This window comes from Festucalex cinctus, chromosome 2 (genome assembly GCF_051991245.1).
Source record: "Festucalex cinctus isolate MCC-2025b chromosome 2, RoL_Fcin_1.0, whole genome shotgun sequence".
NCBI classification, from domain to species: Eukaryota; Metazoa; Chordata; class Actinopteri; order Syngnathiformes; family Syngnathidae; genus Festucalex; species Festucalex cinctus.
In genome coordinates this window covers 21,271,021-21,296,026 of record NC_135412.1, presented here as the reverse complement: position 1 = coordinate 21,296,026, position 25,006 = coordinate 21,271,021, and the positions used below count along the sequence as shown (strand labels likewise).

The window sequence follows — 25,006 nt, the reverse complement described above, 5'->3', positions numbered from 1 at the left end:
CACACTCCACAGTTTCTTTGGTGAGGGGAGGGGTGGAGTTTTTCGTATCACATTTGAAGTCATGTCTTCGTTTGTCACCCGTGGCTGTCACTTTAAGATCGTGCACGTACTCGTATGTGCACAATGAACGAGCCTAACACAGATGCTGCAGTTACAATTTGGGCCAAAGGTGGCAGTTGTGAGTTAAAAAGTGACAAACTGCACAATGATTCTTTAACTCTTTACAACCCACAGACGAGAATTGTCAACTGTGTTTTGTTTTTTTTGTTTTTTATGAATGGGTGGATGAGACTCTTGGGCAACTTCACTCTTGAGTATTGAGCATGTGAAGCACTGTAGTGACTAACTGTGCCCTCTTGATGGCAGTGTTGGTCTCTTTCCATGAGAAGGATGTGATTTCCTAGCAAAGAAGAAGAGCGGAGTGTTGTGGAGTTGTGGTGTGTTGGTGGGGGGAGGCAGTGCTAACCGGAGGACGCCAAAAACAAGCTAACTACTTTCAAGCAGCTCACGCTTTTGAGCAGAGTATTTGTCACAATCGGTCAAGAGGTAACGAAGAGAAAGATCAAGGAGTGGATTCAGCATAGGAGGGTGTGAATAGAGACAGAAGCGTCAGACGGGCGTCCACTTCAAAATCCACCGCCTCCGGTGCTCTAAAGTTGGGATAGGTACCGAAGATGGTACTTTTGTGGTAAGTATCGATTGGGATCGGTACTTCCGAGCACCGATTCACGTAAAATAAGGGAAGTGCGCATCTCGAATTCAAGGTGCATTATGGGTAGAAACGTGGTGCATTGTGGGTAGGCGAAACTACCAAACGGTCATGAAGATGAATTGAATCCAATGGAATCGGCTCTGAAAGTAACGTTTCAACTGCTGCAAAGTTGCTGTTTTTTATTAACGCATAGCATGTGGTTTACTGACATCGGGGAAGTTGACTTGCAAGCTTTAAAGTGTACAGTTAGGCAAAGATCGCCACCACTCTAATCTCCGCCATTCAAATTGATAGGGTAGTTGGTAGCCTCGTTTTTCCCTCGCGCATGCGCAAACGTAATGCGCACTTCGCTTATAAACGGTGCCATGTTTCCGAACTGAAGCATGTCGTTTTAAGTTGTGATTGTGCGGGAGTACGTGAGTTGACTATTTTCCATGGTACACTTGAATGCAACATTATATGCAAATTACGCACCCGGCATTCTGACGTATTGGCCGCGTGGTCGGTCGGCGGAAGCGACTGCCGGCGTAATTGTTGAATTGATTAGAGAAAAATACTGTTGCATAACGATGAACATTTATTACATCCAAATAAATAAATAAAATTGAAAAAAAAAATAAACAGAAAAAAATACAACGAAAACAAGAGCACAAATGTACCGAAAATTGGTACCGTTGAGTACGGGCATCGATTCCCAGGTACCGAGTATCGGAACAGTATCGGTTCAAATGTGAAAGGTACCCATTCCTATTCTCAAGGCATGTTGTGACGTCGGCGGTATCTCTGAGGATTCAACGTCATCTGACAAAGAATTTGGCGAACTCGAGCAGCATTCATCCGTTGAACGGATCCCTTCAAGTCTGGCAGCAGTAGCAGCAGCAAAGATTCATCCCCGGAAGCTTGTGGAAGCCTCGGAGGTAAGCTAATGTGTTTCATTTTGCTCAGTGCTTCTGTAAATCGAGTGATCACAATTATACTAGTTCAGTATATTGACTGTCACGGGAATGAAATTAGTTGTATGGATGACTATATTCACAGTCATGCTTCTGTAAATGTGCAATGTCTGTACCACGTGCTAATGCAAGTTACGCAACTTTCAATTACAGTTGGTACAGCGTACACAGATGGCCCCTTCGCGGTCATACGCAGTGCGACCGAGAGTCACAATACCTTGCAACAATAATAATTTAAAAAATGCATATCGATGGAAACTATATCGAGTATTTTTCTGTAATTTACAGGTAGACCCAGAAGCAGGACAGCACTCGACCTTCTGGCAGAGGCACAAGGGTGTGAACATCTTGCAATGTCCCCTTGCATGCAGGAGAATGCTTCACACGTTATCAGACAAAAAGACACTATTGGGTTTCAAAACAAAACACATGCACACACTCATGCGTACATATTTGGTAAATAACCCAAAATTTTAAATATCTTGTCAAATGTGAAAGTGTTGCTGTTATTGCCTTGTATAGTATGTAAATAGCTTCTTTTAGCCTTATTTTGCGTAAGATTGTTGATTGATGTCCATTTTATTAGCCATTTTCAAATAATGATTACTAAAGAACAGAATAAGGGTTTTTTTGTTCTAATGAAAGAGCAGAACCCAATCTTTCAAATGGTACCCAACATGTTATTTGAGTCATAACACACAGTGTTCAAATGTTCAAATGAGTGAAAATGTTCAAAATCGGTGGGATTCTATGGGTTATCTTTTCAGAAAATGATTGGCATTTAAAGAGTTAAGAAAAAAGTCATATTTGGTCCCCTTATTTCATTTCCCACACACAGTCACACACTATAAAAAAAATGAAGTTGTTAGTCCTGCTACTACTTTATTTACATCCACATAATGTTATTAAAGTTATTAAATCCCCCTCTTCTAGACTAAAAACGTTTGGGCATATATAGTGTGTTCAGTATTCTTCAAGCTGTTTTGTGTGTGGCGTTTAAATATCTTATTTTGAAACCCTCCATCCATTTTCTTGACCGCTTATTCCTCACAAGGGTCGCGGGGGTGCTGGCGCCCATCTCAGCTGGCTCTGGGCAGCAGGCGGGGGACACCCTGGACTGGTTGCCAGCCAATCACAGTATTTTGAAACCGATGCTTTTAATTAGGAAGGCCGCTCCCTACTTCTGTTTCCTGTTTCACGTCTCCGTTCCTCATTCAGCTCATGCATTTATTTTTAGCTTGTGCAAAACAACGTTAACATACTGATGTCCGTCCAAAACAATCTATCTGAATATAAAAGTTATTTTAAGCTCATGTCTCGCAAGGAAACAAACATGACATTTCCATTTTTTCCAGGCACAAGGTGGATTACCACATTTTGTGGTAAATAGCGCCAGCCACTGTGCAGGAGGGGCATTACAATTAGTAGGCGTCTGGAAAAAAATGCTGGTAGACTGGAATTAAGACGTGCGGCGCCACTGCACCAGTGCTGTGATATGGCAATCATTTGGCACCTGGGGTCCAATCACATTTGATGGCTGCTGCCACTCCGGCCTCCCCTTTGTCTGCGCCAGTGCACACATGCTGATGGAGTTGAAGTGTTGTCATAAATGATGACAATAAAATGGCTGTGTAGCACCCCCTACAGTGGAAAAACAACATTGGCACGTTTGAACTATCCATCCATCCATCCATCTTCTTAACCGCTTACTCCTCACCAGTGTCGTGGGCAGTGTCGTGGGGGTGCTGGAGCCTTTCCCAGCTGGCTTCGGGCAGTAGGCGGGGTACACCCTGAAATGGGCGCCAGCCAATCGCAGGGCACACAGAGACGAAGAACCACACTCACAGGCCAACCTAAGGACAAATCCGTGTTCAATTAACCTGTCATGCATGTCTTTGGAATGTGGGAGGAGACCGGCATACCCGGATAAGAACGTTTGAACTCGGGATATGAAAATTAGCAGACACATGTAGCACCCCCACACGTACAAAATAGTCCACTGCGGCCATATGTAAGATGTGCTTGCGTAATAACTTGCCTGAACAGACTCAAAAAAGAAAAAAGAAAAAAAAATCCTAAACTTGTCGTATGTGTTAATTTTTTTTTGTGCCTTTCTTTTAAAGCAGCCCCGATTGAATGTTTCACCAAACTCCAAAAATTTGGATATTTATGTAACAGCCCAAGACCGACACAAAAAAGTCTCTTAGAGCCATATGCTAAACCTAGCAGTCCATTTTGAACTTTCTTTCATATTTCACATTTGTTGTTACCCTTTAAGCAACAAAATAGCTGAACACAATATTATATATAATTCTTTTTTTCTTCATCCTCAATGAAGGATGACTGATATTACTGTTTGCCAATGGCTTTATAAAGCAATTTTCACATTAAAAACACATTACAAACATTTAGGCTATTTATTGTTGTTTTAGGGCGGCATGGTGGATGACTGGTTAGCACACCGCCTCCCAGTACTGAGGACGCAAGATCGAGTCCAGGCTCCGGCCTTCCCGGGTGGAGTTTGCATGTCCTCATCGTACCCGTGTGGGTCTTCTCCAGGTACTCAGGTCTCCTCCCACATTCCAAAGACATGAATGGGAGGTTAATTGGGCGCTCCGAATTGTCCCTAGGTGTGCATGTGAGTGGTTGTTTGTCTCTGTGTCAATTAAAGAGAAGCCAAAGAATACAGACACCACTAAACTTGATATTTGAAGAGTAATCAGAATATTACAGAGGGTAATTTAGATCTATGACAGTTGGAGGGCTCAGTGGAAGCATTGATCAGCATCTCTGCCACAAACAAATCTGTTGTTGTCAGCGCAGTCGTCATTATCCCAGAGACCATCTAGAAGGGAGAAAAAAACAGTGACAATGAAAATCCTCTACTAATCAATATGTGTCATTATTACGTCTCCAAAATGTCAAACAAGACGCAGTGCGACCAGAACAAATTCGGAAGTAGCCAACTTAAAGCAACTGGAAAGATTACACAGAAAAAAACTGTCATGTCTGGGGTCACGCCAGGGTTAAGTTTGAGCTCATGACCAGTTAAGTTGGGTTCTTGACCGTGAGGTCAAGTGTCTGTTATGAACTGATGCAACAAGTGTCTGTTTTGAACTGATGTAACTAGCATCTAGTTTCAACTGGTTTTAGGCTATGTGATGTTATGTGATGTCAAGGGCTATGTGATGTCAGGAATCTTTAATCCCTTTACCTGGTCAACAGCCAATCAGATAATTCCATGTCAGTCCTGTTACCCACATGTCTAGCCACAACCAATCAGGTCGAGTCCTTGTCTATATAAGCCTCCTGAGAAGTGTGTGTCTTTGTTGGATTATTACTTCTGTTACCACCATCCTCTGTGCAACTCTCTTTGTTTCTCGTCTAGTCATGTTTGGTCCATGTATCCCAAAGTGCAGACACAAATAAAAAATTAAAAAATCGCAACAATCGACTTAGAAATTCGTATCGTGATTAATCGGTATCGAATCGAATCGTGACCTATGAATCGTGATACGAATCGAATCGTCAGGTACTAGGCAATTCACACCCCTAATTATTATTATTATTATTATTATTATTATTATTATTAACCCTCCAAGTTATGAGATATTTACCACTGAATTCAAGCTCAATGCAATCGCCAGGATCCACGTCATCGTTGAAGGCAGTGAAATCAACATTTGAGCCATCAGCCCAGAAGAAGGTGTCAGGCTGGAAAGAACACATTTAAATGAGCTACACACAAAAAAGGGAAACACATGCTTGTATGGTTGCCACAACATGGCAACTGAAATTGTGGAAGGGGGCCACATTGGACCAATCACTTCCTAATGTAAAAAAAGCCAGTCAACGATATGACTGGAAAATCAAAACATCACAGTCCATTTTTATTTTCAAGAAATGTATAAAATCACATTAAAACACACACACACGCATATATATATATATATATATATATATATATATATATATATATATATATATATATATATATATATATATATATATATATATATATATATATGGCATTGATAAGTAGCAATGACTTATGATACTTTACTGATTTATTTTTTGTTGTTTTGTAATTTTGTAAAACTATTATGCTTGTAAGTGTACCTAGACCATAGCTGCCATTCATTTTGTGTGGCAGATGTCAGTTTTAATTCTTTCTGCCCCTTTCATCTATTTTTAAAATAAATAAATAAATAAATACAGGGGGGGTTTAAATGTAGAGAAAATAAGTGCTGGCTTACAATTAGGGGAAAAAAATCAGTATAATTGACATCAATTGAAAAGCATTGCTGCAATTGGCTGGCAACCAGCTCAGGGTGTACCCTGCATACTGCCCGAAGCCGGCTGGGATAGGCTCCAGCATCCCCGCGACCCTTGTTAGAAGAAAAATTGAAAGAAAATGGATGGATGAAAAGCATTGGGAAAATTGGACAAAAAAAAAGAAGTAAAAATTCTTGTAAACCCCAAAGAATTCTTAAAAAACAAACAAACAAAACAACGCTGATCAACTTCCAATATTTTTCCAAAGAAAAACAATCAAAAATATCCCGAAACATACACCAAAAAAAGTTTTTACGTTTATACGTTTAAAGACAGGATGATTGTTGCGCTCTACTGCCAGGCTGCTGCAACAAGTCTCAAGTCCATGTATAATTGACGCCCATTGAAAAGCATTGGGAAAATTGGGCAATTTTTAAAAGAAACCACAGATAAATGTACAATATTTTTGCCCATCATTGACATACTGTAATAAATTATGATGTGGGGTCACAAAAGTCTGACATGCTGATTGATTTTGACAAAAAAAAAAAATCTCCTGTCAACAGCTGGTGCTGAAAAACAAGTTCTTGCTTTCGTGCCAGGATGCAATAAGTCGCAAGTCTCTTATTGGCATCTTCTCAAACACTTCTTAAAAAGGCACTGCACAAACTGGCTTTTATGGCACTTGATTTATATCGCGCTTTTCCACCTTACCAGCGCTTTACATTTTGACTACCCATTCACCTACTGATGACGCAGCATCAGGAGCAATTGGGGGTTCAGTATCTTGCTCAAGGATACTTTGACTTGGTCACAATGGCATGGGATCGAATCCACAACCTCTGGGTTGGGGACGACCAGCATACCACTGAGCCACGCCGCCCCCATGTCATGGCATCTTCCCCCGCTCCCCCTTTTGTATTTCTATCTTTATGTTCACTTTTTTGTATTTATTATTATTATTATCCATCCATCCATTTTCTGAACCGCTTATTCCTCACAAGGGTTGCGGGGGGTGCTGGCGCCTATCTCAGCTGGCTCTGGGCAGTAGGCGGGGGACACCCCGGACTGGTTACCAGCCAATCGCAGGGCACACAGAGACGAACAACCATCCACACTCACACGCACACCTAGGGACAATTTGGAGCACCCAATTAACCTGCTATGCATGTCTTTGGAATGTGGGAGGAGACCGGAGTACCCGGAGAAGACCCACGCGGGCACGGGGAGAACATGCAAACTCCACCCAGGAAGGTCCGAACCTGGACTCAATCTTGTGTCCTCAGTACTGGGAGGCGGACGTGCTAACCAGTCAACCACCGTGCCGCCCTGGGATTAACCAATTATTATTATAATTATAATAATAATAATAATAATTATTATTATTATTATTATTATTATTATTATTATTATTATTAGGGCTGGTGATATGGCTGAAAATATCATGATCAGTATTTCATATCTGTCGATATCAATAATTACATATATATTATTTTCCTAATCAAAATGAGAAAAACAATTAAATGAATTTAAGATCAAATAAATGGTGAACACATAGCGCTTATAACACTTTTACGTACTGTACATCATGTGGCGCTCAAAGCGCTTTCCAAAGGCTCGCACGCTTTTTACCTCGATTGCCTCGTGCAGTCCAAGCCAAAGATCGGCAGTGGAGTCAGAGGATTCCCGAATCAATTCAAGAATTACGGCGTATTCCAGAGCACTGTGGACTGAAGCCAGGTTGCCACCAAGAATGTTGCAGACGCTCTAAAAGATGAAACAACATCTCAGGGATGAATGTACAAGCTTCATTTGGATCCATCCGTGCTACTTTTACTTGGAATGTTTTCAATACCTCTGCATCAGTAAATGCCCTTCCCTCATCTTGGTAGATGAAACAGCGACAATCCACCTGAATCCAGCCTTTTGGGCAGCAAATGACTGGAACACAAATGTTGTTTTAGGAAGAAAATGAGAAGTATCACAAATGCTGACAAAACTTAGGAATTGTTTTGATTTGTATTGACAAACAGTTACCAACATTTATGAAGGTCGATAGGTTTAGACCCCTGTGAAGAAGAAATACGTGTGAAAATCAGACGAAAGTACACACAAATGCAATACATATACCAGAATAGTAAGTATGAATTTATATAAGTCATCGGGTGGGACTGAACTTACGACTCCAGTCAGCAATCCGAAGATTCCGCAAAAGAGGACCAAAGCGCGACGAACAAATGCCATCTATGAAATGACAACAACAACAAAAAAAGACTTTTAATACCAGTTACCCTCCTATTCAAGAAAACCTCGAAAAAGGCACACGTAGATGATTTGAGCAAAGCAGGATGTCAGAGAGTGGATTCTGACCTCTACATTTGTCAGACTTTATCCTGAGAATGTGGTTGAACTTTTTATAAAATCTTGAGACAGTTCTGGAATGCCAAATGTGTAATGACACAAATAAAAAAAGAACTGTCATAAGCAACTGACAATAGTTCATCAAAATGAGTGACAGTCCCAACTACACACAACAACACAAAGTCGATTATACCATTAGTAATGCCAAAAACACGTGTGTCACAAACACCATTTAAGGTATAAACAAGGTGCCAACATGACTGTGATAATAAGATGGCATGAATCACACGCCATCTTCTTCTCACGCTTCACATGCTTATTTTTATTTTGAATAACTTTTTATGTTTTGTGAAATTCAAGATCAACACAACAATTTTCAGTTTCAAGTTTGATTTTTTCAAGTACAAAACTTTTGACCCAAATTTAACTCCATAGGCGGCCACCTCGGAACCCAACAGCCGACGGGTACGCAACTGGGTTGGGGAGGCCCCCTTTTTATATGGCGTGCCCAAGTCGGCAGACGCCGTCTGAATTGCGCAAACTCGTCGTGCAAATGCGGGACGTGCATAAACTATGCGTGACAGTGCGGGAACCTCCCAATTCGTGCCCCAAAATGACACGACTTGCCACGACAGAATCGTGCCCAAAAGTCGTGCTAGTGTCAGGCCGCCTTGAGCCGACCAATGGCCTCGGTCAGTTGGGTTGCGATGGGGTGGCAGCAGAGTAGAGACAGGATAGCACAGTTGAGTGACCGGGAGTGAGGAAACTCATTTCAGCCACTTGTATCCAGGATAATGTTCTTTGGATCATGACCCACAGTTCGTGATCACAGGTGAGGGTAGGAACGTAGATCCACCGGTAAATCGAGAGCCTTGCCTTGTGAGGGTAAGAACGTAGACCGACTGGTAAATCGAGAGCCTTGCCTTTTGGCTCAGTTCCTTCTTCACCACAACAGACCGAGCCAGTCTGCATCGCAGCAGACGCTGCGCCGATGTCCCACTCCATCCTGCCCTCACTCGGGAATTAAAGACCCCAAGATACTCCTGCACTTGGGGCAAGATCTCATCCCCAACCTGGAGATGGCACTCCACACGTTGGCCTCGCATTTGGAGGTGCTGATTTCCGTCCCAACTGCTTCACGAACCACTCCAGTGAGAGTTGCAGAGCACACAAGGAAGAAACCAGCAGTCCCACATCAAAGCGCTCTATAAATAAAGTTGACTTCATCTCTGCTTCTACAAGAATAAATTGTATCATGTATACAGTGGTCCCACGCCACTTTGCGGTTCACCGTGATTTCACTTTTATCACTGATTTGTTCTCCCCCAAAAAAGAATAGTGAGTACCCCATAAAATTCTTTATTTATGCTGCTATTTTTGGCCTTTTTTTGTAATAGTCGAATAAATATCAACAGCTCTTTCTTTCATTCAACATCAAAATATAGAATCTTTAGTAAATTAAGAAACATGTATGAAAGTGCTAAGGTTAAAAAAAAAAAAAATGTTGCCATTGTATTTTTTTTAATTAACCAGTGTGCTGGTGCTGGGGGGCGGGCGTGCCACCTACACCCGCCGGGTTGGGTGAGGCCCCGCTGGTCGCTCCTCTTACTCACTTCACTAGCTTTGCACTATACACTTTGTAAATATACACATAGGGCACACAACACATTTCTTGGTGGGGTGGGGAAGGGTGGAAACACCGTCTTCACCCTTCAACTCCCCTCCAATTTTAATGCACTTCACGTCCAAGGGGAGGGGTGAGTTGGGGCGGGGAGCCATCAGAGGGGATGGACTACAGTGCCTGGCAGCGCTGTGGTCCCCCCCATTTGTATCCCTGCCCCACCACTTTGTCCCTCCATTCCCTTTTTTAATGCACCACACATATACATATTCATTTCTTTGGGGGGGATACGGGTGTGTCGGAGTAGGGGGGGGGCGGCTTGTTTGGGGGGGGGGGGGGGTATGGGTGGGTGGGGGGTTGGGTGTTGGGTGTTGGGGGTCGGGGTGTGTTCGGGGGTTTGGGGGCCGGGGGTGGTGGGGCCTGGGTCGTGGTGGGTGGCGGGTTTGGGTGGGGTGCGGGGGGGTCGTGGGGGGATGGGGGCTGGGGACCGGTGGGGCGCTGTGGGGGCCCGCTGGGCCTCGTTCTGCGGCCTTGGGCTCGGGGGTGTGGGCCGGGGCTGGGGCGGGGGTGTTCCGGGCGTCTGGGTCGGCTCGCCGACCGGTGTCCGCTCGGGTGGCTTGGGGGTGGCCTTGGTGCTGCCGCGGCCTGGGGATTTCGGGGGGGGGGGGGGGGGGGGGGGGGGGGGGCTCGCTTTGCTGGACCGCGGTTGACGGCTTCTTTCTTTGGTGGTGGTCCTTATGCATGCCAGATCCGTCGCACCAGCATCTACTGAAACTCAACAGAAGTACCCTCTCCCTCCCACAGCCCCTTGAATCAGTTGGTGCTGGTGTCTGTGGTTCTCACTTTGCTTTATCTATCCTTCCCTCCTTCCTCTCTTTAGTTTTTCCTCTGGTCACTTGAGATCTTAATTTATTAGAAGTATGAGGTTTCTGGGGTTGGCATAAGACTCTGGTTTTGTAACCACGCAGGAGGGGTCTTGTTGGTGCTGGACTTCACTTTGATGGATTGGATGTACTGGCTTCTATGGATCTCACTCTGCCTTATCGATCCTTCCCTCCTTCCTCTCTTTAGTTTTTCCTCTGGTCTCTTGAGATCTCGCTAAATTTGCTGGAATTTAGAGGCTTCCGGGGTTGGCGTAAGACTTTGATTTTGTAATCATGGGGAAGGCAGGAAGTGTTTGGTCGGTGCTGGATTTCACTTTGATTTACCTTTCTTTTCTCTTTATTTCTTTTTTTTCTGACCTTTTCTCTGGTCTCCTGACCATTTAAACCTCACGACTCTGGCAAGATTCTGAAGTACCTGGTTAAGGCGAAGGGTAATGGGATATTTATAAGGTTTTAGGTGAATGAATGAGTATAAATTTATACGTATTTGCACGCACGCGCACGCACGCACGCGCACGCACGCAAACGCACACACGCAAACGCACGCACGCACGCAAACGCACGCACACATACACACAAAAAAAAAAAAAAAAGAGCAATGATGACAAGACGTTGAATCGGTAAGACTACCGAATGAACAATTCTGAGCTCTTAGAAAAAAAAATAATAATAAAAAAAAAAAAAAAAAATTGGAAGTATGATGTTTCTGGGGTTGGCATAAGACTCTGGTTTTGTAACCACGTAGGAGGGGTCTTGTTGGTGCTGGACTTCACTTTGATGGATTGGATGTACTGGCTTCTATGGATCTCTCTCTGCCTTATCGATCCTTCCCTCCTTCCTCTCTTTAGTTTTTCCTCTGGTCTCTTGAGATCTCGCCAAATTTGCTGGAATTTAGAGGCTTCCGGGGTTGGCGTAAGACTTTGATTTTGTAATCATGGGGAAGGCAGGAAGTGTTTGGTCGGTGCTGGATTTCACTTTGATTTTCCTTTCTTTTCTCTTTATTTCTTTTTTTTCTGACCTTTTCTCTGGTCTCCTGACCATTTAAACCTCACGACTCTGGCAAGATTCTGAAGTACCTGGTTAAGGCGAAGGGTAATGGGATATTTATAAGGTTTTAGGTGAATGAATGAGTATAAATTTATACGTATTTGCACGCACGCACGCACGCGCACGCACGCACGCGCACGCAAACGCACACACGCAAACGCACGCACGCAAACGCACGCACACATACACACACAAAAAAAAAAAAAAAAAAAAAAAAAAAAAAAAGAGCAATGATGACAAGACGTTGAATCGGTAAGACTACCGAATGAACAATTCTGAGCTCTTAAAAAAATAAAAATAAAAAAAATTAAAAAAAAATTAAAAAAAATAAAAACAATTTGTGTTCAAAAGAGTGATACATTTGTATCATTAAACTCCTTTTCTGAAAAAAGTCAGACGCCATTACCACCAGGCACTACTTTTCTGTCCGTTCGTATCACTGCGCGGCGCCCTGTAGATAGTTTACTTTTTTACTTTGTGTAAATTCACCTATTGCGACCGGGCGTGGACTGTATGAGCCACAAAATGTGAGGGACCACTATAATCCAAAAGCAATACTGAGGCCAGAAATTCTGTTCATAACGATCACGAACAACCCTCACTGGAAGCGAACCTTACTTACTACTGGCAATGTGAACCAAACTCTGACATTGGTGGTACAGTTGTTTTAGGAAGAAATGAGAGATGTCTATTAAATCAAGTATGAAATGATGACAAAGCTAAGAAATCATTTTGTATTGACACACAGTTACCAACATTTCTCAAGGTTTAGATCACTGTGAAGAAGAAAAACATGATAAAATCAAACGGAAAAAATAATAAACACAATTGCAATAAATTGAATATAACAGAATAGTAAGTATGAATTCATATATGTCATCGGGGGGGACTGAATTTACGGCTCCAGTCAGCAGTCCGAAGAGTCTGCAAAAGATGACCAAAGCGCAAAGAGCAAATTCCATCTACGTAATGATAAAAAATAAAAATGTCAAGTGAAAACCTAAGGCCTTATATGTGAGATGTGTTAAGAGTGGATTTGTCCCAATAATTGGGTCCAAAACCCAATTTTTGTTTTTTTTTCTCCTTCCGGTTTTGATCACATTACGTATAATCACGCGAGAGGTCTCTCACGGTTGACTGGAATCTTGACCAGTGTAGAAGGTGATCATCTTTATGTTTGTGAGGGAGCCATGATGAGATTATCTGCGCACCTCAAACACAATACGACCAAAGCTGTTAAATGCCTGATTTTTTTATTTTATTTTTTTATGTTTGTGTGGCACCTGAGAAAGATAAAAAATCTTTTAAGATTTGAAAAATCCTTATATGTGTACCAGGCTTAACACGTAGTTGATTTGAACAAAGCAGTATGTCAGATAGTAGATTCTTACCTCTACAGTTGTCAGACTTTATGCTGAGAATGTGGTTGATCAAATGCGCAGCAATCTTTTTTCTTTTTTTTAATAAAATCTTGTGACAGTTGTGGAATGTCACTTATCGGTCGAACACCTTCTCCAAGTTCACAAAACTGTGTATGGAGCGAGCCAGAACAACATAATTGCATTTTCATTTCATTTTCTTAACTAAAGAGCTATGGTTGTGCACGCGTGTGAGTCAGCTAGCATCGGGCTAGGTAGCATCACGTTTACAGCCGGCGACTTGAGTGACGTATGTGCGCACCCTCGAGGACCCGGCCGAGAGTGTAGAGCCGGTCCACCTTTCCACGTCCAGGACGAAAAGCTCACTGCTCCTCCTGAATCTGAGATTTGATTTTCTCGCCTCTTAACAGGGAGGCAGAGGAGTGTGATGAACTTGGAACCCTCCAGTGCCCCTTCTTAAAAACAGGGACCACCATCTGGTCTGCCAATGGAGAGGAACTGCCCTGAGTTCGACGAGAAAAAGAATAGGCACTGTGTCTCTGAACTAAAAAGAATCGAATAGCCATGACAGAATGCTTTAATGCGTGATTTATTATTTGTTACCCGACTTTGTCGAACTTGTTTGACTGACAGCAATGAATGAATGAGAATAAAGTCAACTGGATTGAAGAGGTGAAGACTAGTGAGATAAACCAAACATTTCAGACACGAATCATCTTCGATCTTAGTAGATCAGCGGTGGGGAAAAAAGGGGGGTCCTCGAGAGCCGGAGTCGTGCAGGTTTTGGAGGTTTCTGTCTTCCAACACAAACAAGCTGATTCCAATCAACGGGTTCGTTAGCAGGCTTATGCAGAGCTTGCCGATGAGCTGATCATATATCAGCTGTGTTGGAGAAGGGAAACCAATCCAATCGAAAAACATGCAGGACTCAGGCCCCCCGAGGACCGAGTTGACCCACCCCTGGTGTGATGGGTTGTCAGTGGCTACAATGGTCAGCTTCTCTGGAACAAAAAAATTTGTTTTCACGCCCACACGGGTCTATGTCCCAGAGAACATCTAAAAGTAAACACAGAAAAGCATGACGAGAATGAAAAATAACGTGTGTCATTTCCCTCGCTAATGACTGAAATGTTATGAAGTTGTGATATATCGCTTACCATCGCTTTCAATCGCAACACAATCTCCAGAATCGTTGTCATCGTTGAAGTTCGTGAAATCGACTAGCGTGCCATCAGTCCAGAAGAAGGTGCCCTCCTGGAAGGCAAATGGACACGTTTGAGTAACAGCAAAAAGGGAAACGCACGCTGGTCACCACATCACAGAGCACGCAGTATGATTGTTCAAGTTTGACGTCTTGATTATGACAAACATGAACATCTCAAAACTCGTTGATGCTCTTGTGACATCGAGCCACGTGAACACTCTTTGTTTTATTCATTTTCAAACCTGGTTTGTTTGTTTTTATTGGTTTGAGGGTTTTTTTTTTTTTCTTTAAATGCTTCATTTTATTTGACTTTTTATTAGATTTAATGTTCATTTTTAAGAAAACATTTTTGTATTGCTTGTGTGCAAGATTATTGGACTTCCTTCTGCCAAACGGCCATGCAGCCCAAATAAATCCATCTATCCATCCATCCATTTTCTTAACCGCTTACTCCTCACAAGGGTCGCGGGGGGTACTGGAGCCTATCCCAGCCGGTCTCGGGCAGTAGGCGGGCTACACCCTGGACTGGTTGCCAGCCAATTGCAGGCCCAAATACTGTAAATACATTATAAAAAAAATCAACCCCAAAAGCTCATGTATTAAATGAACTGACAAACAGTTTTTGTTAGTATTGTAAATGTAAAATGTAGTTAAAAGTTACTTTTGTTTTTTAAAAAGCATTATCGTCTTTATTGTGAAGCATTCCCACATTTGGTATTGTATTTTTATTCTCCACCCTTTTTTGCCGCGTAACAACTCCCACATAATACTTCCAATTTACACTGTTTCAACTAGCTTCAAAAATTCACACCTCCTGGGGTATATATCGTCTGATTCCACATTACTTACAGTATTTGCACAATTTTAAATGTTTAATATCCAATTTTCTCCATTCATTTTCCATGGGACAGACATTGAACTTTTTCCAAGTACCACCTTTCACGCCCACTTCCATGCATCTAACTAATCATTATTACCAGGTGTCTGATACTGCTCGGTGACACAGTTGGTAAAGTCCGTTGCCCAGTAACCAGGAGGTCATAATTTCATAATTTATCTCTCAATTTACTTCATAAGCATTCAAAATCTTAGCATTCAGATTTCAGCATTCCCACGCAATTCCTCCAAAAATTGCACTTAGTCTAGTAGTTATACAAAAAAAAAAAAAAAAAATCCCAATAAAATTACCGTATTTTCATGACTATAAGGTGCACATCATTATAAGGCGCACCTTCAATGAATGACATATTTTAAATATTGTTCTAAAGACAATAAAAATACTGCATACTTAACGTAAATTATAACAATGAAGACCCACTAGGAATTTAATGGGGTCAAAAGTAAAACGTTTGTCTTTAAAACCTGTAGAATTACAATTTTAAACATGTAAATTATGATACTATTAATGACTTTTCTTTCTTTTCTCTTTTTTTTTAACTTCAACTTGCATTTTATACTTGTGATGTGTTTATATTTATATGTTCAATAAACCAACCAACCAAAATCGCCCCCAAATATTTATAAAAGTCTACATGTGGGAAATGCTCTTCACGGGTGAAGAAAGTGTATTGTAAATGTATTTACTGACAAGCAATTCAAATTCCATTTTTCTACACCACCAAGAGAAAAAATAGATATCTGAAAACAAACAAGTGACAACAACAGCAAGACCAATGAACCTTTCAACTCTAAATAATACACATTGTCCGTTTGAAGCGTCTGTCTTCAAAATTTAGATGGCAGGTTTATATGTAACATATTTCACACTTGCCTGCTGTTTTAAGAATTGCAAAGTGTTTCACCTCTATTGCCTCCTGGAGTCCAATCCAAATGTCAGCGCTAGTGTCAGTAGTGCCCGCCGCGTTCAATTGGACAAGAACAGCATTTTCCAGAGCACTTTGGACTGAGGCCAGATTCCCACCGAGAATCTTGCAGACGCTCTACAACAAGAAACAACTCGGTCATAAAAACGAGAAAACATTCAATGCAACACGACCGTGCGAAAGTCTGACATACTTCTGCATCCGCAAATTCCCTCTCCTCGTCTTGGAAGATAAAACAGCGACAGTCCACCTGAGTCCAACCTTCAGGACAGCAAAGGCCTGCAAAGAAAAACGAGATCTGTTGATTCAATCCGTTTTCAAATGCCAAAAGATGAAGAAAATGAGAAATTGTTTTCTCTCTCGTTTTAGGTATCATTGAAACACAGCTACCAACCTTGCCCGTGACTGATAGGGAAAGAGCACTGTGAAGAAGAAAAGCATGACGTTAAAACCAGACCGCGGAAAATGAATACAAACGAATAAAGGAAAATCAGCAGCTGAGGGTTTGACTTACAATTCCAGTCAGCAGTTGACTGATCCCACAAAGAAGGAGCAATGATGAGAAGTGAGCAAATGCCATTTGCGCAATAACAGAAAAGTGAGTTCAATTTATTCAAACAAAAAAAAAAGCTTGCAAAAGGCACATGCGTATTTTGTCGGAAAATCAGGACGTCAAGGTGCGCAGTGTTACCGCTGCGGTTGCGATGCTTGACACTGAGACACGGAAGAACAATTCATGCTTATATATCAGCTACAGGTAGTTCTAGTATGAAAATTGTGGTAACCAAAGTACATTAATCAAAAAAAATTGGCAAACATGCAAATGAGATGTAGGAGGTGTCCAGAGGCCATGTTCTCATTCCTTCACTTCAAAGCACACCCAACCCAACATAATTAGCACAAAGTGTAAAAACCAGTTTTTGAGCATCCACTTGAAGGGACATGATTATTCCCAAAATGCTAATCAAGACCAAATTCACAATTGTGCTCACAATTATTTTTTTAATTAAGGCAACACTTTTGTTTTTAATTCCCATATTTTCCATGAGGCTCTGCTTCGCATCGAGTTGATCATTTTGTTGTTATCCGTGAGGACGAGAACACCTCTCCCAGGTGCCAGACGTCACCGAATGCAAGCATTCGCCCACTCAAGTCGGTTACGGCGACAAGCTGTCATGGTTTGGGTTGGCTTTTTGTTATGTTTTGTCTTTGATGACCTGCGATTGGCTGGCAACCAGTTCAGGGTGTACCCCGCCTACTGCCCGAAGCCGGCCGGGATAGGCTCCAGCACCCCTGCGACCCTAGTGAGGAGGAAGCGGTTAAGAAAATGGATGGATGTCTTTGATGATCACTTCAGTTATGTTTTCCTTGTTCCTTGTTAGTGTCTCTCGTTTAGTGTGATCATGTAGCCTACACCTGTGCTTGTCATCCCACACCCTTGTGTTCAGCCAATTATTTCCTTTGTCTTGTTAATTCCATTACCTGATGTCATTTCTCGCTGGTCGCATGCGCTGGAGGTTTAGTGAAGTGAGGATTACGGTGAAGAGATTTTCAATATTAAAAAACGGGACACAACAATTTTGCTGATAATCAAATTTACAATACATTTTCACCAGGAAGTATTTATAACAAATTTAATTGCTCGTCAAACAAGCATGTTTACTAGTTTAGCTAATGCTAAATGCCATCTTGGTTGAAAGTTCAACAGCTGTAAATAAGCGAATGCACTCACCATTCTGCAACCTTTTTTTTTTTTTTGCTTGCTATTGGTAACCATTTACCTTGCGCCAATCCCGCATTGTAAAATATGTCGCCAAAAAATGTTCAGCTTGCGTTGGGTCTCACCGGCGAGTTCAGACTTCAAACCAGGAAGTGTGTATGGGAACGCCCCCTTGAACTCGGAAATTCCACTTGCGAAGTTGGAAGAACAAAAAAAACCCAACTTCACCGGCGACTACAATGTGACGTCACTCTGAATGGCAAAACACAATTTACTCGAGTATAAAACTACATAGCTTTCTTCATTCATAAATATTCGACATAACTCTGCGTAATGCAACGTACGTGACAGCATTGCCGCTATCTCCTTGCATAAAATTATACGGTCAACTACTTAACTGTATGGAATGCTTATGAAATAAGATTAAAACTATAAATGAAGCAACATTGCAAAAAGGTAAGTTTTCTAGAGGTCAAAATGAGTTTTGAGGACCAAAAATAAATAAATAAATAAAAAATATCACTATCCGCCATTTTGGTTGTTTACGTTCGCCTCAAACGCTTTCAGGTCAGAACTGGGAAAAACCAGCACGGATATATCCGACTTTCGACCATCCTTGAATGCAGCATTAGCCACAGAAGCAGGAAGTTCCATTTTAATAATAAAAGGAAGTAGGTCTAGGCGAAAACATGCCTGCTAGAGATTTTACCGGTGTGTTTAACAAATCGATTAAATTCCTTTTTATTTGAACACATGAATCACTATGACAACTGTGTGGACTTAAACAAAAATGAAAATAAATACGGGAAAGTGGGATGGGACTTCCGTAAAAGTGAGGCAAAACAATAGGGCTAACAAAACCTGCTGGGACTTGAGACACACGGATCAACTTGGGACTGTCCTGACGTTAAATATATATTTCTTAACTTTACTACAAATAATGTCATCATTCATCTATCTAAGCCAGCAAAGTAAGGTGACAGGCAGAACTATTAAATGCTCCTTAAGTAGATGGCAGAAAATACATAACAGAATAATTGAAGTCAAGTCATCAACACAGTGAGGAAGTAAATTTGAACGTGATTTGAGATGACATCCTCATAGCATACACAGTATACAGTGAAATGAATTGAATGAGATATCCTTTACAAATATGCTTTATTGTGTACTGATAGACATTTGTTATCCTGCTTTGTCAAACTATTTGACTGACAGCAATAAATAAATACGAATAAACACATTATCTGGCTTGAATAAGTGAAAATCTAATAAATCAAAGAATCCAGACATCGCTGGCGTTTCATCTTGAGGAGTCATCAGGATGCTCGAGAAGGAATTGTAATTGATTTTTATGATGGTCGGAGGGTTGATCAGTGACTGCATTGCTCTGCACGTCTGGCACAAACAAATGGGTTTCTGTCACTACAGTTGTCATTGTCCCAGAGATCATCTGGAAGAAAAAACAAAACAGTGTGACGTCAACAAGTCTTGTACTCGTCAGTCGATCAACCCAACATGATTACGTTTAGATGAAACATGCAAGTAGCTATGATGATCCTTCTTAAAGTCTTGATATATTTACCGCTGCGTTCAAGCTCAAAGCAATCCCCACCGCTGGTGTTATTGTTAAAGGCGCTGAAATCAAATTGTGAGCCATCGGTCCAGACGAAGGCGTTATCCTGGAAGACAAAGGAACAAATTTCTCTCACCAAAAGCGAAAACGCAATCGTGTACGCTTGTGTAGCACCTGAAATGGTACATTTTCTTTTGTATGATATTCTATATTGTATTTAATTTGTGACACTCATGCACATTTAGTTTAATATAGATGTAATTTAGCACACTACCCTAGAGGGCAGTGTTGAGTTTTGTTTTTGAAGCATGGTTACTCAAGAAGAAGAATCCCCATTGGATGAAAAAGAGAGCTCGAGAGTGCGGAAACGTGCGGTGCTGTAGCGCTCGATGGTTGAATGTTTTCCTCGAGCTCATTCCACACCCTACTGTGTATAACACTTGTGCTAACATAATACAACATTGATCATGCAGTCCAAACATTTGGAGTATCACAAAAATTCAACATCTCCTGTCACCGGGTGATACTGAAAAACTAGCTCATAGTCTGGTCACATCAAAACGCAAAATTATTGTCACTTCTCGAAATACACTCTGGCCGGTTCAGATGCTACTCGAATGGCGACTAGAGTTATGAGAAGAGGTCACAGTTTTTCTTTTGTACCTTCACTGCAATGGGGAACCGCACGAATGCTATTTTTGGACCTCAAGGCCACGTGACTTCAGCAGCTTAAACCCGGAAGGTGGTCAAGAAAGAAGCTCGCTCATTGACGAGCCATGCAAATAGTTCATGTTTTGTTCTTGTTTATCTCCGGAAAAACAACATGGCGAGTAAACACAGCTGTTATGGAACTTGCAGAAACCACTCCAGACACTACAAATGTCCAGATATGAAGGGTGTATTCTTTATTCGTTTCCCAAAGCCAAAAAGTCAAGAGTCATGAATGTGAACAGGTTTCAACTTGTGCAGAAGTCCAAAAGAGCAGTTTAACGGCAGCGAAGTGAAGCCTTTCACCTTCATATGTAGTAAACATATTCAGTTGTATGGACCTGTCTTGCTTACCGCCTGTTTTTTTAATTTATTTATTGTGGGAATGCTGAAGCATTCCCACATATGTTATTGGGATTTTTATTCTCTACACTTTTTTTGCCGCATAACAACTCCCACATAATATTTCTAATTTATACTGTTCAAATTTCAATTAGCTTCAAAAATTGACGCCTCCTGGGGTATATATATCGTCTGATGCCACATTACTTACAGTATTTGCACAATTTAACGTTTAATATCAACTTTTCCCCATTCATTTTCAATGGGACAGACATTGAACTTTTTCGAAGTATCAATTTCCACGCCCACTTCCATGCATATAACTTATCATCATTACCAGGTGTCTGATACTGCTCGGTGGCACAGTTGTTATCTCTCAATTTACGTCATAAGCATTCTACATGCATTCAAATCTTAGCATTCAGCTTTCAGCATTCCCACGCAATTTCTCCAGAAATTGCACTTAGTCTATTTATTAATTATTTATATATATATTTTTTGCCTTTCGTGCAGCTGTGACATGTATGAAAATCTATCCACTGGGTCTGAATTAAGGAAACTGGTTTATAAGCGGAAAGGATATAATAATGGAAAGACTCGAGCCCGCCAAGTTTGACCTCCTCGCTAGACTCATGAATATCCAGTGTGGTGACGTGTATCGTGCGGTTTTCCATTGCACCCTCTCAAATTGAATTGAAAATTGCTGTGCTTGAATAGAGAGCACCCAGCTGCCATGCCATTGTACCAAAGTCATGGCTTTGCTCAAGATGTAGAGTCACATCACATGATGCTATTTGGAGGCGATTTCATTATAATGTATCTGGTTCACAAATTGTGAAATAGCATCATGCAAGGGATTCCCAGCCTGAACATGAATCAGCTCAAAAATATTACATCAATCTTTTTATATTCTTCAGAAGAGTTGTCAAAAATATCTCTATATGCAGTTAATGGTTTGTGGGATGTAATTCCTACTGAAATCCTTGTTATTTGTTTTAAGAATTCGGATGTGTTTCACCTTTAATGCCTCGTGGAGTCCAAGCCACACGTCTTCAGTAGAATCAGAGGCTGCTTGAACCAATTGGAGAATTATGGCGTATTCCAAAGCACTGTGGACGGAGGCCAGATTCCCACCAAGAATGTTGCAGATGCTCTACAAGAGAAAACGACAAACCACCCAATAAAAATAATCAGAAAGCATTCAATGCAGCATATGAAAAAGTGAAGTTCATGGTTAAAGGGCGCCCCTAATTTTTCACGATAATTTCTTTTTGTCCTCCCTATTTTTCATTTAATATTTATTGTAATTTTGTATTATTGTGGTCAGCCTTTCTGGCCGTGAATTGGAGGAAAGTGTCGGCGCTTGAGGGTTGCGCCTTTATGGCAGCACATTTACATTATCACTGTTTGTTTTTGTTGAAGTGAATGTCGTCAATATTGGAATGTCGCTGTTTCACTGCGACCGCAGGGCGCTTGTCGTTTTGTGCCTTTATAGGCAGCAACTTTGTAACAGCGCAATTTGTGTACAGCGCTTTGGTACAGCTGCGGTTGTCGTAAGAGCGCTCAATAAATCAAATTGAGTTCACAAGACTGGCTTTCATCCTGTACAGATCAGGAATGGACAATAGAAAACTTTGTTCAGCTCAAGCCATCATTTTTGGACACACGGTTGGACCACTGCTTGCATATGCACAAAACTGCTGCGTGAAGGTTTTCCATACCTCTGCATCGGCAAACTGTCTGCGGTCATCGTGGAAGACGAAACAGCGACTTCCCAACTGAGTCCAGCCTTTAGGACAGCAAGTGTTTGCAACACAATTGTTGTCTGAAGAACAAAATGAGATGTATCGGTTAAGTCTGAGATCAGATGCCGACGGAGCAATCATTTATTCATTTATTTTGGGGGAAAGTATCATTGAGACTTAGCTAACAACCTTTCTCACGATTATTTGTCCGTGACCACTGTGAAGAAGAAGAAGCGGGTTGTTAATATTGACACAAAATTAATTCCATGACATTTATTAGGAACTTCATTAGCTTTGGCACTTGCACTGTTATCTTTACGTTGCAATACATTATTACAAAAATACGTACACAAAACAAAAATGACAAAAACCACAGTCACATACATTACTTACATACAACACAAATACACAGAGTGCCTAACTACATCGCTCTGACCTTCCACCATCCCCTCGTTCAGTACCTCAAATTGTCCTCCTGACGACAAACTCTTCCCCAAAACTATGCTAGCCAGTACGGTCAGCCACTCACTAGACTAGACTAGACGATTTGTTTAGCCCATGATAATTTACCATCGACTATTATGCCTAGAAGTTTGGTTTAGTGAACTTGTTCTACTGCCACATCATTCACATGTAAATTCAGTAAATAAATCCGTTTCACCGCTATCTGTAATTCCGGATTTATGACACTCCTAAATGTATCTGTTATTTCTGTTATGTAGATTGTTGAATCACCTGCATACATTGATATCTTTTGCTAGGATTAGTGGTAATTCATTAGTAAAAATTGACAAAAAGCAGATAACGAAGACAGCAATAAAAGACACACAATAGCAGCAAAAAATTGACTTACGACGCCAGTCAACAGTCCAGTGAATCCGCAAAAGAGGAACAACGAGCGGAGCGCAAACGCCATCTGCACAATGACAGAAAAACACGTCATATCAGAGCGACGCTCAAATTGAAATCACACATAAAGATCAGCGTTCACAAAGGATGTACATGATGTGTAAACGTTACCTCTGCAGTCACGATGCTTGATGATGAGGATGATGCCGACCAAAGGACGAGCAAGCCAGTTTTATATGTCCGATTGGACACCCTGGAATGTAACCTACAGTAATCATGCAATTAAAATATTTGTAGAAATAGTTGATCATAAACATGATGAGTCGTTTCATAGAAACGGTGGGGCGCAACGTGAAAATGTCCTCTCAACTGTCGTAATCACAAGAATGCCCCACGCCCCTGAGGCCTTTGTGTTCACCGACTTGACGCCAGAACACACCCAACCATTCATAAATTTCCACGTAACAGAATATGATTGACGTTTCAGCAAATGACTAATTTCATAATGAATCATAATGGATCCTTTTGATTTTTTGTCTTTCTTTTCTTTTTTCTTTTTTTTCTTTTAAATGAGCTAGTCCATTTGTCCAAAGACAACGCAAAGCAAATGATGATCATGTTTCCTCCTAGTTCCAGTTAGAGCTTGAGTCATTTCAATTTTTGAAGACTTGTTGCAGCTGCCTGGCAATCAAGAGTGGCAACAATCAGGGCTGTGCGTACAGTAAGAAGAAGATATTCAAAACACACCAGATTAGTTTGTTAATGCACCCCTGACTACGGCCAATCATGGCTTAAGCGCAGCTGACCATGGACTTCAAGTAGCTGCCTGTACTTTAAAAAAAAAAAAAAAAAAAAAAAAAAAAGAAAGAAAGAAAAAAGAAAAAAAAAGTAGGTGTTCTTTAATTTTTTTCTTACTGGTATCTAAAAAAAATTGTCCTTGACCCCTTTTTTTGGGGGGGAGTCGGTGTGCCGGAAGTTGATGCCCACACTGGGGTGCCCGTCACCTCGTCAGGCTCTTTGCAATCTCCTGAGAGTAACCAACCTTGAACAGGAAATTAATTAAATTAAATTAAATTAATGACACAGGCTAATTATGTCGTTTAAGTCTCATGTGTCAGCCAGGAGGCGAAGTATAAATGGTCAAAATTATTATTATTATCATCTATCAGTGGGCGGAGTACACCCTGAACTGGTTTCCAGGCAATCGCAGGGCACACAGAGACAAACAACCATGCGCACCCACAAGCACACCTAGGGACAATTCGGCGTGCCCAATTAACCTGCCATGCATGTCTTTGGAATGTGGGAGGAGACCGGAGTGCTCGGAGAAGAACCACGCAGGCACCGGGAGAACATATAAACTCCACCCAGGAAGGCCGGAGCCTGGCCTCGAACCGGAGTCCTCAGAATTGGGAGGCGGACGTGCTAACCAGTCATCCATTATTATTATTATTATTATTATTATTATTATTATTATTATTATTATTATTATTAGTAGTAGTAGTAGTAGTAGTAGTAGTAGTAGTAGTAGTAGTAGTATAGTGTGATAAAGAAAAAATAAATAAATACATAAATTAAATAAATGTTTGGGCCGTAGGGTGCTGAATTTTAATTTTGAGTTTTGTGATCTTATTCTGTTCAATCAATGTTCAATCAATGTGCCTGCTTTTTCATTTAACTCAGCTGAAACACACCAATTCGGTAAGAAATGCAATACTTGTTTTGTTTTGTTTTTCATTTTACCATAGTGTTTATTAAATCATTTAAATAAATGAATTATTTAAATTATTTATTTTTTTACATTTTAAAT

At 41.2% G+C, this 25,006-nt stretch overlaps 2 protein-coding genes and 1 long non-coding RNA gene across 10 annotated transcripts; 1 reads left to right on the top strand and 2 right to left on the bottom strand.

The window, feature by feature from the left end:
- The first annotated feature begins 356 nt into the window (after positions 1-356).
- On the top strand, positions 357-5,078 carry LOC144014113 (uncharacterized). The gene is made up of 3 exons (XR_013282398.1): positions 357-688; positions 1,471-1,629; positions 1,954-5,078. It is a non-coding gene; the product is annotated as an uncharacterized LOC144014113 (long non-coding RNA).
- On the bottom strand, positions 3,268-18,182 carry LOC144014111 (struthiocalcin-1-like). Of its 8 annotated transcripts, XR_013282397.1 has the most exons (9): positions 17,992-18,182; positions 8,122-8,184; positions 7,982-8,009; positions 7,796-7,881; positions 7,573-7,707; positions 5,283-5,379; positions 4,397-4,510; positions 3,383-3,518; positions 3,268-3,306 (listed from the first exon to the last, which is right to left on the bottom strand). XR_013282397.1 is itself a non-coding variant. In XM_077513655.1 (7 exons), the coding sequence occupies exons 1-7, from the start codon at positions 18,034-18,036 to the stop codon at positions 4,431-4,433; spliced, it is 534 nt and encodes a 177-aa protein (XP_077369781.1). In that variant the 5' UTR covers positions 18,037-18,182; the 3' UTR covers positions 4,350-4,430. The 8 variants fall into 8 exon arrangements, 7 of the variants coding, with proteins under 7 accessions (XP_077369781.1, XP_077369782.1, XP_077369784.1 ...); XM_077513655.1 differs by lacking the exons at positions 3,268-3,306; positions 3,383-3,518 and having other exon boundaries at positions 4,350-4,510; XM_077513656.1 differs by lacking the exons at positions 3,268-3,306; positions 3,383-3,518 and having other exon boundaries at positions 4,350-4,510; positions 18,041-18,156.
- A 938-nt stretch (positions 18,183-19,120) lies between these two features.
- On the bottom strand, positions 19,121-23,449 carry LOC144014112 (galactose-specific lectin nattectin-like). Its single transcript, XM_077513663.1, has 7 exons — positions 23,368-23,449; positions 23,201-23,263; positions 22,537-22,564; positions 22,324-22,427; positions 21,621-21,755; positions 19,562-19,658; positions 19,121-19,429 (listed from the first exon to the last, which is right to left on the bottom strand). The coding sequence occupies exons 2-7, from the start codon at positions 23,261-23,263 to the stop codon at positions 19,350-19,352; spliced, it is 507 nt and encodes a 168-aa protein (XP_077369789.1). The 5' UTR covers positions 23,368-23,449; the 3' UTR covers positions 19,121-19,349.
- Between the last annotated feature and the right edge of the window lie 1,557 nt (positions 23,450-25,006).

Excerpts from the sequence above, each read along its gene's own strand:
- LOC144014111 (XM_077513655.1), bottom strand. The coding sequence starts at position 18,036 with ATGGTTACCAATAGCAAGCAAAAAAAAAAAAAAGGTTGCAGAATG. Across the intron at positions 8,010-8,121 it reads TCGGATTGCTGACTGGAGTC|GGGTCTAAACCTATCGACCT; the intron begins GTAAGTTCAGTC and ends TCTTCTTCACAG. Across the intron at positions 5,380-7,572 it reads GACTGCACGAGGCAATCGAG|CCTGACACCTTCTTCTGGGC; the intron begins GTAAAAAGCGTG and ends TGTTCTTTCCAG.
- LOC144014112 (XM_077513663.1), bottom strand. The coding sequence starts at position 23,263 with ATGGCGTTTGCGCTCCGCTCGTTGTTCCTCTTTTGCGGATTCACTGGA. Across the intron at positions 22,565-23,200 it reads CTGGACTGTTGACTGGCGTC|TGGTCACGGACAAATAATCG; the intron begins GTAAGTCAATTT and ends TCTTCTTCACAG. Across the intron at positions 22,428-22,536 it reads GACAAATAATCGTGAGAAAG|ACAACAATTGTGTTGCAAAC; the intron begins GTTGTTAGCTAA and ends TTTGTTCTTCAG.